Below are 12,590 nucleotides of genomic sequence, written 5' to 3'. Positions count from 1 at the left end.
GTAATGGCCCTGATGACAAGATTTATCCCAGATAGAGCCCAGGCTACGAGGCCCCTTCCCAAGCTACTGGTACTTGAGCAGATCTATGTAGCATTGCAATTGAGCAGATCTATGTAGTGTGCAGCCACACATCCAATCCCTTACTGCCATACACTACATACAGTAGATCTGCTCAGCTGCAATGCTGATCGTTTTTTCACAAATAAAAGGTAAGCTACAAATAGATTTGTCTACCTTAGAATTATCTACCTTTCTATGCAAGGGCAGATAGCTCAATGAATAGATTGTCTGACTGCAATGTCACAGACAATGGGATTGAATCCCGGGTATGTCAGCATCTTGAAATGTAATAAAGGACAGTGTGACTGAATAAATACAAAATCTTAAATTGAGTTCATGAATGTTGTATAGGTGTATTAGTGACAGAAGAGGTCAGGGTAGGAGACAGCAGTGGTCAGGAGATACTAGGCTTCAAAGAGGCGTAAAGCTGCAAGTAAAAGTAATTAAAACAGATTATAACTGACAAGTGCTGCCAACAGCGCCCCCTACCCTGCAGCACTATGTGCGGTGCCCCTTCCGCACACACCTAATTACGGCCCTGGCGCTGTGGATAGATTATAGTATATTACGCCTCCTATTTAACCAATGTAACATTTATACACAATGCAGCAGGAAAGAATCAGAGCAAATCTAAACCTCATCCCAATACGTTTCTTGTGTTCTCTCCCAGTCAGATCTGTTCCGAGAAGATCTTATTTCCTTTTCTCTCCGACTCAGTAAAGCATCCCTAATGTTCTGCTTATGGTGACAGGACTTTGGATGTCCCGGACGGCTGTTATTATCATATTTCTGTGCCTTATAATGAAGCTGAGTGCAGGTTGGTTCAAACCTTTTTTATCTTGTAAGAAAGAAACATAAATAATTATCATTTTGTTTTAGCATGATCTCCTCAATTGAATTACAGCATATATAAACCAAATGACCACCAAATAGTATATCAAACCTTCTAAAGAGGACAAGGGGACACATACATAGTGGCTTGCAAAAGTAATCCCCCACCCACCCACCCAAAAATAATAATAATAATAATAATAATAATAATAAAATAAAATAAAAATTAACAGATCTATCTGTATTGCAAATTGCACCTATACAGATTGCTCCAGACAGGATTTGTACTGCGAACCAGAGCTGTAACTAGACTTTTTGGTTCCCTGTGCCAGAGAGAGAATTGGCACCCTCTCTCCCCCAAGATTGATCCCAGAGAAAGCCCATGCTATGATTCTCACATTCTCTCTCTCTCTCTCTCTCTATCTATATATATATATATATATTGATAAAGCTAAATATTTATCTTATATAAAACCCTTTATGAGGTCTAAGAACACTGTACGCTATTTACGTATGGAGTACCGTAAGGGTACGCTCGTTGCGTAACGATCTCTTAGCCGTGGTCGAGACGCTCAAGCGTCACGTTCGCTCACGGCCGAGAGATCACAGGCAGGCACGCTATTGGCTGCCGGCTAACGTAATGATTCGCTATAGCGTAGCGGACGCTCGGGACCACGAGGAGATCACCAGCGGCGCTGACGCTCACAATGTTAAACCTTTAAATCTAAACCAAAAACAATGTAATATGCTGTAAAACCTTAGTGTAGAGATAGGGTGTAGATGCAACACAGTGTAACCTTATTAACTTAAAAGCTGTTTGAGCGTCACCGACGCTCTGTGAATACTTAACACTATAAGAAATACACAGATACCGTGCTTAGGGTCCAACGCCTAATATATATATTATGGATGTTATACTTGCAAAAGAATTAATACAATACAAGTCATACACTACAATATAACATAGACTACCTAACCAGATAACTACACAGGAAATACAATACAATACTATTACGTTTAGGAGAATACGAGAGAAAGAAGAGAAGAGAGAGAGAGAGAGAAATGGCCCATAACAACAAGAAAGACAATATGATTGCGGAGAAAACTTACGCACAAAGGAAACGATCGCATGCGCCTCTGGACATCCAGCTCCCGATTTTCAGCAATGATAACCGTTGAAGAGTGAGAGCTGGATGTGATCGGCTTGTCTATTTATGCCCCACACACAATGCGATTCAATGGTCCCTACAATCTCATTGTTCATTGGACACAGGAATTCCTCCTCGCATTATAACAAAAGGTCATAGGTTGATTCATACAGGTGGGCTGTGACTATTTCCAACAGCTCAGGTGGGAGGGAAACTGGGTTTCCCGCCGCATGGATAAGTAAGTGCAAATACAGTAAATGTTCATAAACTTCTTATGTCCATAACTATTCGCACGAGCGATTAATCCGCTTCAAACCAACACCGGAATATTGCTAATTAAATACTCTTCCGATGGGTACTAAACACCACTGTATTACTCCTGTCTGACCCTTCGTATCAAACAAAGGGGGATTTCTCTATTCATGAACATTCTATATTAACCAAACTTTCAGAATCTATCAAAGGGACCATGATCTACAAAATACATTATATAGTGGAAATATGTAACGATTGAGTCGCACGCTACGAACGCATGAACTCTACCGTAAAGGCACATACCGCGCGCCCGCGGGTGCCCGCACAGCGAGTATGCGCACGCACGGGAGAGCGCACGCATGCGCAGCGCAGACCTGTGTGAGGTGCAAATATGGCAGTGTGCATAGAGATATTTTTCTGACTTTGACAATATATATATATATTAGAGATGAGCGGATTCGGTTTTACTCGGTTTTACTCGGTTCTCAAAACGACATCTTACTGGCTCACGGATGTCACGTGTTTTGGATAGCCAATAAGATTCGGTTTTGAGAACCGAGTAAAACCGAATCCGCTATATATATATATAAAAATAACACTAATGTGATAGCTATTTTCACAATAATTATTTTGAGCAATAGAGTAGGACCAGCAGTATAGTAGGGTCCCTTGTCGGGGGCTGCAGGCTTAAATGCATTAATCAATACATGAACTAAAACTCCACTGTTTATTATTATTAGTTAGTATAGCGAGTGCAGAGCCCCTGTGATTTATATATATATATATATATATATATATATATATAAAGAAGAATGGTGGTATTGGCGCTACTCCTCTCCTTAAAGCTCAGTGAAATGTCCTTTTTCCTCCTCTGTGGTGACAGGACTTTCCTATTTGGAAGTGCACTACCCGTATTGTATAGGGTGGCAGCCCTTTTCTCCTGTGGTTTGCTGTTCAGGCTAACCGTTCGAAATCTAAAAAACAAAAGATGAGAATAGGCGCCTCCTAGTGCATTAACTCACATAAACATGTGACCTCCACCTTAAATAACACCCTGGTGAATTCAAGGTGTACCTTGTATGGTGGAATTCCAACCACCTAAAAGAATCGCAAAATACCATGTATTTCAGTGTGTAATAGGGATATTTTTCATCACGATAATCATGGTGGTGCTTTTCCCAAGTTTGTATCTCACATAAACAGGATAAAAGCAAAAAAGGGAACAATAGTGCAATATGTTTCATAACAAATAAAAACACATTTATTTCAAAAAATTGGTCATAAATAAAAGTGGTTGCCCGTACAATATGAAAGATAAAAGACAGCTTATCTGTTATTAGTCGTCCATACGATATTTTATCGTATGGACGACTAATAACAGATAAGCTGTCTTTTATCTTTCATATTGTACGGGCAACCACTTTTATTTATGACCAATTTTTTGAAATAAATGTGTTTTTATTTGTTATGAAACATATTGCACTTTTGTCTTCTTTTTTGCTTTTATCCTGTTTATGTGAGATACAAACTTGGGAAAAGCACCACCAGGATTATCGTGATGAAAAATATCCCTATTACACACTGAAATACATGGTATTTTGCGATTCTTTTAGGTGGTTGGAATTCCACCATACAAGGTACACCTTGAATTCACCAGGGTGTTATTTAAGGTGGAGGTCACATGTTTATGTGAGTTAATGCACTAGGAGGCGCCTATTCTCATCTTTTGTTTTTTATATATATATATATATATATATATATATATAGCGGGGAAAATGAGCTGGCACTCGCTGAGACTTATAATAAAACATGCAAACTACATAGTTTGGCATCAAACTATGTAGTTTGCATGTTTTATTATAAGTCTCAGCGAGTGCCAGCTCATTTTCCCCGCTACATACTGACTTCAGAGGGCAGGGCACCGGAGCAAATTGTTATTCATTACAAACTTACAGTGCCGAACTCTTCTCCAATATATATATATATATATATATATATATATATATTCAAATCGTACTGTCCGCACTCACAGCCATAAACAGTCACCGTCGGGGTGCTCCTCAAGAAGGTCCAGATTCGGACATCCACATATACCATATATTTATCCAGATCCAAATAGAAATCCAGAATAGAGGGCACTCACCAGTCCAACTTCATTAAAGAATTTATTGATACATCAGAGTCAGCATATAATGTCGACGTTTCGGCTTAGATAAGCCTTTCTCAAGACAGCCCAGGAGACATCTGCTCAGCATGCCAGGAACAAGCATGCTGAGCAGATGTCTCCTGGGCTGTCTTGAGAAAGGCTCAATAAATCAATAAATTCTTTAATGAAGTTGGACTGGTAAGTGCCCTCTATTCTGGATTTCTATTTGGATCTGGATAAATATATGGTATATATATATATATATATATATATATATATATACATATACATATATATACATATACATATATATTACACATTTGTAGACCACTGCAAGAAAATGGATTTAGACACAAATCCTCTTTATACCACCTTCATGCGCTTAAGTTCAGAGCTTGTTGTTATTTTGTTAGAAAACCCTTTAATAAATGACACATTTCAATATACTGCCATACCCAGGATTCAAACCTATAACATGTTCAATTCCTGTCAAACACCCTACTCGTTGAGCTATTTGGGACCCGATTCAGACCTGATCACTGCTGTGTGTTTTTTGCACAGTGGGCGATTATCGATTGTCTGCGCATGCACTACAATGCGCACACGCATCGGCAAACAACAACAGGCATCGCCAAACAGCGACAGGCATTCGCAAGCTGATTGACATGAAGAGGCAATAGGAGGGTGGTAACTGACCGTTTTCTGGGAGTGTCAGGGAAAACGCAGGCGTGCCCAAGAGTTTTCAGGGAGGGTGTGTGACGTCAGCTCCGACCCCCGATCAGCCTGTCCTCATCGCACTGTAGGAGTATGTCCCGGGCTGCGCACAGACTGCACTCAGTGGAAAAAACATATGATAGTGAGTGAGGTGCGAACAGATTTGCAGCTGTCTGCTGACTGAGGGATATTTTTAGCATGGCGTACACACGCGATCGCACACTTGTACGGGGCGAATTTACACGGCTCATGGGCGGCAACTATCTGATCGCAGGACAGCAAAATTATTAGTGCAGCGGTCAGGTCTGAATTAGGCCCTCGATCCTGCATAAAAACTATGAACACTATATGAAGCTACTGGTACTTCAGGATTGCAATTGAGCAGATCTGTGTAGTGTGCGGCCACACATCCAATCTCTTGCAGCCCCACACTACATAGATCTGCTCAGCCGCAATGCTGATCACCCATTCACAAACTAGAAGGTAAGCTTCAAATAGTTAGAATTCTCTCTAGCTTAGGATTCTCTAATTTTCTATGCAAGGGCAGATAGCTCAATGAGTAGATTGACTGCAATGCCAGAGGCAATGGGTTTGAATCCCGGGTATGTCAGCATCCTGAAATGTAATAAAGGACAGTGTGACTGAATAACAAAGAAATCTCAAGTTGAGTCTATGAATTTTTTATAGGTATTAGCGACAGAAGGGGTCAGGGTAGGAGACAGGGCGGTCAGGAGATGCTGGGCTTCCAAAAGGGGGGAAGCTGTAAGTGAAAGTAATTAAAACAGATAATTCACAAGTGCCGCCAAGAGCGCCCCCTACCATATACATATATATATATATATATATATATATGTTATATACCATGGCAGATCCCGTGAAGATTTTAATGTTTCTCCTTCTCAGTTAATATAATAGTAATGTAATTAACAGCAATATGGGGGCTTGTGTAATCTCGCTGGTTATTACATAAGTGTTTTATCTGAATTAGACATGCAGATTTGCAATAGCTCCTTATATCTGTGGGTAAAGTAGAGTAATATAATTTATCAATGACATTATAAGCTAACAGTGGGTGATGAATGTTCTTTTATCTTCAGAGGAATGCACCAACGCAAGACTGGAGGTCAGCCCCGGCACGGTCATCCACCTGGGTACCGCTGTCAACCTCACATGTACCATCCACCGCAATAAAGGATGCTCCAGTAGGAGTGCAAAAATCAGTAACGAGAAGAACACTTCACAAGAATGGCGCAACGAAAACGCAGATTCAGTCAGCGTTAGAAATCTCAGTCTTCCTCTGGGAAAGACAGAATTCCGCTGCTGGAACTGCAAGTTAGTCTGCGGGACGGACATATGTGTTGGACGTAAGTGGCAGATAATAATATACAGCCAGAGTCAGAGGTGGACAGATTTAGAAGCGTCTGGTGTTTTATAACTGCACATGCGTTATCGCTGAGAGGGTTCAGTATGGTATGCCGGCGGTCGTGCTCCCGGCGAGCAGCATACCGGGAGCCCGACCGCCAGCTTACCGACAGTGTGGCAAATGCAAATGAGCCTGCTGCGGGCACCGTGGCGCGCTACGTGCGTCATGCTATTTTATACTGTGCGCCTGGATCCCGCCAGTCGGCATACTGAAGACCACCCTTGCTGAGACGCTGACAGACACATATCGGAATTGCTTGGAAATCCATGCAAATCTGATAGGCAGTCCTGGGCAGTGGGATGGAAGGGGGCTATAGTTGGGTGTGTCAGGGCACCTGCGTCCATCTACTGTAGGTGATTGCGCAATTTCATACCGCAGCTTACTGGCACCGTGACACAGATCAACCTGTCAGTAGTCATAGCAACTGCGGATGCCTGGCGGCTGGTGCGGATGCACTCTGACGGTGATGATGATGTCACCAACACGAACCAGTCGCTTCTGATTGTCAATCAGGCAGAGGCGATCGCATCCCCGCTACGGCCTTCGGCCGCCTGGCATACGCCGGCGCACTATGGCGCTGGCGCATGCACAGTAGGGACCCGTTCGCTCGGCTGCGACAAAAAGCAGCGAGCGAACGAGTCAGAATGACCCCCATAGGTTGTAATCTCCACTGGGGCATGCACTGATGTAAATGGTTATACTGTATATTCACTGTAATTTCCTGCAGGTCATAGGGGGAGGAGTGGGGGGGGGGGGGCGCTAAGGGTGGGGAGGAGGGGGGTACAAGTTTTCCGTGCTTCTGTAGGCACTCGAGTGCAGGTGTGGTGACCACACCTCCTGTAACGTACATCAGAATGGGGTATAGCCACACCCCTACAGTGGCCACGCCCACCACAGTACCCCAGCCCACCAGTTGTCTTGGCAGCTCTGCAGATATTTACTGATAGCAGTTGATAAATAATCCGGCAGGGCTGGAAGTGCATGCGACGTATGACTGATTTGCACCTCGTACATTTGCTGCTGAAGATGCTTCTGACTCCACATATGGCTGTAAATTTGTTCTTTTTACTTGCAAAACATTTTGGGGTCTATTTACTAAGCCTTGGAGGGAGATAAAGTGGACGGAGATAAAGTACCAACCAACCAGCTACTATCTGCCATGTTACAGGCTGGGTTTGAAAAATGACAGTTAGGGTTAGGGTTAGATAGGGTCTGCACAGCCCAGGACTTACTCAGCCGCTGCGATCACATCAGCCTGTCCGGGGCCGGATTTGACGTCAGACGTCCTCCCTGCAAACGTTTGGTCCCTCCTGCGTTTTTCCAGACACTCCCTGAAAATGGTCAGTTGCCACCCACAAACGCTCTCTTCCTGTCAGTTTCCTTGCGATCGCTCGTGAGAATGGATTCTTCGCACAAACCCGTCACTGACCGTCGACCTGCTTTGCAGCCGCGAGCAGGTCTGAATTACTCCCATAGACTTCAGTGTTTTTAAAAAGCATAATCTTAAAATCAAATTAAAGATTAGTTTTATTCTTTATAAGAACAGTTAGCCTCAAATAAATGGAATACTTCATGTATGACAATAGTTGCATGATAATAGCCTATATTAGGAATAGACAATCTGCGGCACCTGTGACCGCTGCTGTAGAACCATAAGTCTCAGAATGCCCTACCACCAGAAGCTGAGTTTGGCAGTGCATGCTTGGGCCTGTAGTTCTACCAGTTTTTGAACTCTGTCTATAAGTAATATGTGAGTTAATCTCTGTCTTCTTACCTCTTATAGGGGGAGCTATAGCAAAGCTTCAAGAGAGAGAAAGTGGAGATGAAAGGTTTGTGTCTCACAATAGTAAATGTCCCTGTGTTTCAGTGCCTCCAGATCAGCCACGGTTTGACACGTGTGAGCAGGAAGGAGAATTTGGCAGACTCTCCTGCCGGTGGGAAAGGGGGAGAAAGACAGCGATTGACACAAACTGCACCTTACAGTTGAGTATCGGCCTTTACTTTATTGTGGCAGGGACAGCATGATTCCACATGAGGCTAATGTGGAACAGCAGGCTTTTGCAGGATTGGAGCAGCAGCAATAGGTCTGATAGAATCCAGTCCGGGTTTTAGCTGAGTCTGTTGTAAGCCACAGCTGGGCTAATCACTACAACTTGTCTGCTACCTTTAAAAATGTGTTTGTTCAGTAGGTCATTGCTCCTGATGCCAGCAAGTGGCTAGACGGTAGGTTGGGGGGCTGGGGTTACGTTAGGAGCCATTTGGAATCTGTACTACTGGTGCTCATTAGAACTTGTAACTGCTGTTTAAAGACTACCTGTAAAACCTGACCTGCAAAACCTGCATGTACTGTGTAACCTGCCTGAGGTGGAAATAAAGTGAATTTGGCTGTTCTCCATCTATGTGATTCCTGACACAGTATATGCCATGTTTATTTATTAAACATACATGTTGTGGTTCTCATCAGCATTTATTAAGATTCCATTTTTCATGCGCTGCATTAGTTGTAATCATCGGCAACAATATCCATTTAGCTGTTTTATACGTATATTTCTCCGCTTTCTTTGTTACATGCAAATGTGTACATATTCCAGGTTACGGCAGACAGAGCATAACAGGACCATATCTAGGAACTGCAGCACCTCAGGACCCCCGACTCTGACACTGCCTGTCTCTGTGGTGCGTGGGGCTCAATACACAGCTCAGATGCAGACGTCTAATGAACTAGGAACCAGTTTGTCTCTGCCCTATACGTTCACATACTTCGATGTTGGTGAGCAATAGACTGCAAAGTTACACAGCTGTGACACGGCAAAACCCTTGTGGCACATACAATTTGGTGACGTTAATTATGTCGACAGCTAACGTCAGAATACAGACGCCTACAGCAGCAGAGTGAAGAGGGTGGGGTAGAGTGTGTGAGTACATGAGGCTGGAGATTTAGGAGGAGAGGTGAGAGTGAGAGCTTTGTACATGGGTGAGAGGGGTTTGAAAGCAATAGCAGTGAGACTCGGAGAAGGGTCTGGCAGAGAGGGGCAACAGTTACAGGGCAACAGGACAGGAAAATGAGGAAGGCAGCAGACAGAGTTCAGGATAGACTGGAGAGGGAGAAAGCGGGCTGGGAAGGCCATAGAGGAGCAGGTTACAGTATTCAAGGCAGGAAGTGATGAGGGCATGAATGAGAGTCACAATCCCAAATAGAGCAGAGGTTTTAGACGAAAAGTGGGTGGTCAAAAGTAATGACATCAAGGAGTAGAAGAATTGTTCCTGGTGGTGTTCTGTTAACCTAGCCCACCTACTGTTCTCCTGGTGGGAATGTTAAGGTATACTTGACTTTTGTATTCAACATGTACGGTTATTAAAGAATAGATAATTGGCCTTTGGATTTGCCCATGAGGAGGTCATTGGTGACTGTGGTGAGGGCAGTTTCAATGGGAAGAATAGACCAAAAGTCAGCTTGGGGAAAAAAGGGAGAATAGAGATGGGAAGATAATTAGCGAGGGAGGAGAGGTCAGGAGAAGGATTCTTAAGAAGAATGGAGACCACACCATGATTCAAGAATGAAGGGAAGCCACCAGAGGAGTCAGATAAGTTGACTATGTGCGCAATGTGGGAGCAAACTTCAGGGGGGCAGGGATAGGTTGGAGGGAATGCATTCAAGGGTGCAGGTGGAGTGGAGAGTGGTCACGGGCTTCAGCCACCGAGAACAGGGTGAGGAAGGACAAAGTTGACTTCCTCGATAGGAGGCTTAGTACACCTGCCCTAAGTCACGAGCAGCTAATCATATTAATTCAGCCAAGTCCCAGATTTTCCTCAGATAATACTGTCGTTGGCATTGGCATACACGCAGTTAAAATATAAAAGTGAGGAAGTGTTTTATATTCACTTCAGGTTTAATTTATATGTTTTCATTTCTACTTTTGACAGTTTAGGTTATGTAGCGTAAGTTGTGACTTTTATTTCTCTGTATCTGGACGTTTTGTGGTTTGAGACAGGAAAGTGAAGGGGGCTCTTCGCGTGAGAGACCTGAGTGAGATTTCCTGCTCTCTAGCTGACCGGTACCTGTATCTCATAGTGATATGCCGCCTAATCCTCAGTATAGCTGTGAGGAAATGGTATACAGCGTATACACAGGCAGGAGCGTATGGCCGATAACCGACCAGTGTCCTGGGCGCATTGTTCCCTATAGAGCACCGATCATGTACTGAGGAAGCCCCAATCTTCAGAACAATTTTCATTTGCCTAACCTTGTGTTCTCATAAGAATCCTAAAACATACTGGAGGAGATGTATCAAGCCGTGGGGAGCGAAATAAGTGGAGAAGATGCCCATAGCAAACAATCGGCTACTAACTGTCATTTCAAAGACTGTGCCAGATAAATGACTGGCTGCTTTGGGCAAATTCGCTACGTTATATCTCTCCAAGGCTTGATACATCTCCCCCAATGTACCACCCACCTGTCCTACAACATGACCCCTTCCACCAGGTACAAATCGCAAAGCTCCTGGACTTCCCATGTCATTTAGGAATGCAGTCACCTGTGTCAAAACATCCTTCACACATGGGGGTTTATTTACTAAAATCTGATTTTGATCCATTTCTATCGATCTCAAATTGATGAAAATTGATTGAAATCGATGTTGGTATTCAGGGACTAAAACGTGTATTTACTATTTACTAAAATGTAAAAATATATAAAATTGTCTGTTAGCAAATGTCTGTTAAAGATCCTGAAACCCAACATCGATCTGGATTTATTTTCTACGCTTTGAAATCGATAAAACTGCAACAGTACATTACTAGGGAAGTCCAGGAGTAGAGCAGTTTGGTGGAAGGGGTCATCTTGGGGGGTCTGTCCTGACCAGGCCAGTGTTGCCGGATATCATACTGATCCCACCGGCTGTCAGAATACCGACACTGGAATCCCGACATCTGGTGAAATACCGGCAGTCGGAATCCCCACTTGGGTGGTGGTCCACGCCACAACCCGAGGGAGAATATAACCCTGTGGCGACCTAAGGTCACCACCGGGCCTGAAACGTGGTGAGCGTAGTGAGCCCGTGAGGGGACATGCGCTCGACGGTATCGCGGCTGTTGGGATCCTGGCATCGGTCTCCCAACTGCCGGGATATCATACTGATCCCATGTGAAGGTATGTTCCTGTTCACTGCAGGCACTGTTGCATGGCAGCAAATAGGTCTTTGGAGTGGCGGGGAAATGGTTAAGCAGCTGCTAAGCATTTTAGAAGCTCTTGGCACGCCGCTGGAGGTGTGGCCAAGCCTTGTTGGGACACCCCCTCTGTGCGCCACAAAGTTGGGAGTTCTGACTGCAAAGTAAATTTCCAGATTACACTCGTCGTCATTCTTTCTTATGTGTATACTGTGTAACTAACTGCATAACCAATATTATGGGCACTGTCCCTGGGACATTGGGATGAGGGTGAGAGTTATAGCTCCACCTGCGCTCATTCCAGACTCATTTATATCTTGGCACATCAGGACTGTTTTATCATGCTGGGACTTGCAGGCCGTGCGTAAAAAACAATATTATTAAAATTTTCATTAGCATTAACCGGAGGTTATCTCTCACGGTGGAGGGAGGGGGGGGCATTTATTTTTCAACTTTTTTCGGGATTCCAGCCCTGGGCTGGTTAACGTTATGGCAGGGGGGACCCAAGCTGTGTATCCCCCTCACTATAGCATTATCCGCCCTGCTGGTTCCAATAACAGACCAGGCTGAGAGGTCCTGGGTAAGTTTTGGATTTGGGAGGGGGTAGGGGGTGCATTTTTATTATTTTATTTTACAATTTCTTTTCTTTTAAACCTAACGAAGCCTAAACAGTTCATACTGAAATTGTCAGTGTGTATCTATTGTTTAGATTCTATTCCGCCATAGCTTCAATAGAAACCGTTGCCAATAGAAACCGCCGGGGATAAACGGCAGCTTCAGTTTAGACAACAAACCCGGCGCTTAGTAAATGTTACCAATTTGATAGTAAAACCGCCGGTGACCGGTG

General features: G+C 43.8%; 1 protein-coding gene across 1 annotated transcript in view; it reads left to right on the top strand.

Annotated features, from left to right (window-relative positions):
• Nucleotides 1-798: 798 nt before the first annotated feature.
• Nucleotides 799-12,590, top strand: part of IL12RB2 (interleukin 12 receptor subunit beta 2) — a 69,847-nt gene continuing 58,055 nt past the window's right edge. The window contains exons 1-4 of the mRNA XM_063939133.1: nt 799-877; nt 6,252-6,518; nt 8,445-8,559; nt 9,169-9,347. Coding sequence (XP_063795203.1) covers nt 802-877; nt 6,252-6,518; nt 8,445-8,559; nt 9,169-9,347 — 637 coding nt within the window. The 5' untranslated portion in view covers nt 799-801. The remainder of the gene's footprint in view (nt 878-6,251; nt 6,519-8,444; nt 8,560-9,168; nt 9,348-12,590) is intronic.

Source organism: Pseudophryne corroboree, chromosome 9 (assembly GCF_028390025.1).
Source record: "Pseudophryne corroboree isolate aPseCor3 chromosome 9, aPseCor3.hap2, whole genome shotgun sequence".
NCBI classification, from domain to species: Eukaryota; Metazoa; Chordata; class Amphibia; order Anura; family Myobatrachidae; genus Pseudophryne; species Pseudophryne corroboree.
The sequence above is the reverse complement of the archived record's forward strand: the minus strand, read 5'-3'. Positions and strand labels throughout refer to the sequence as shown.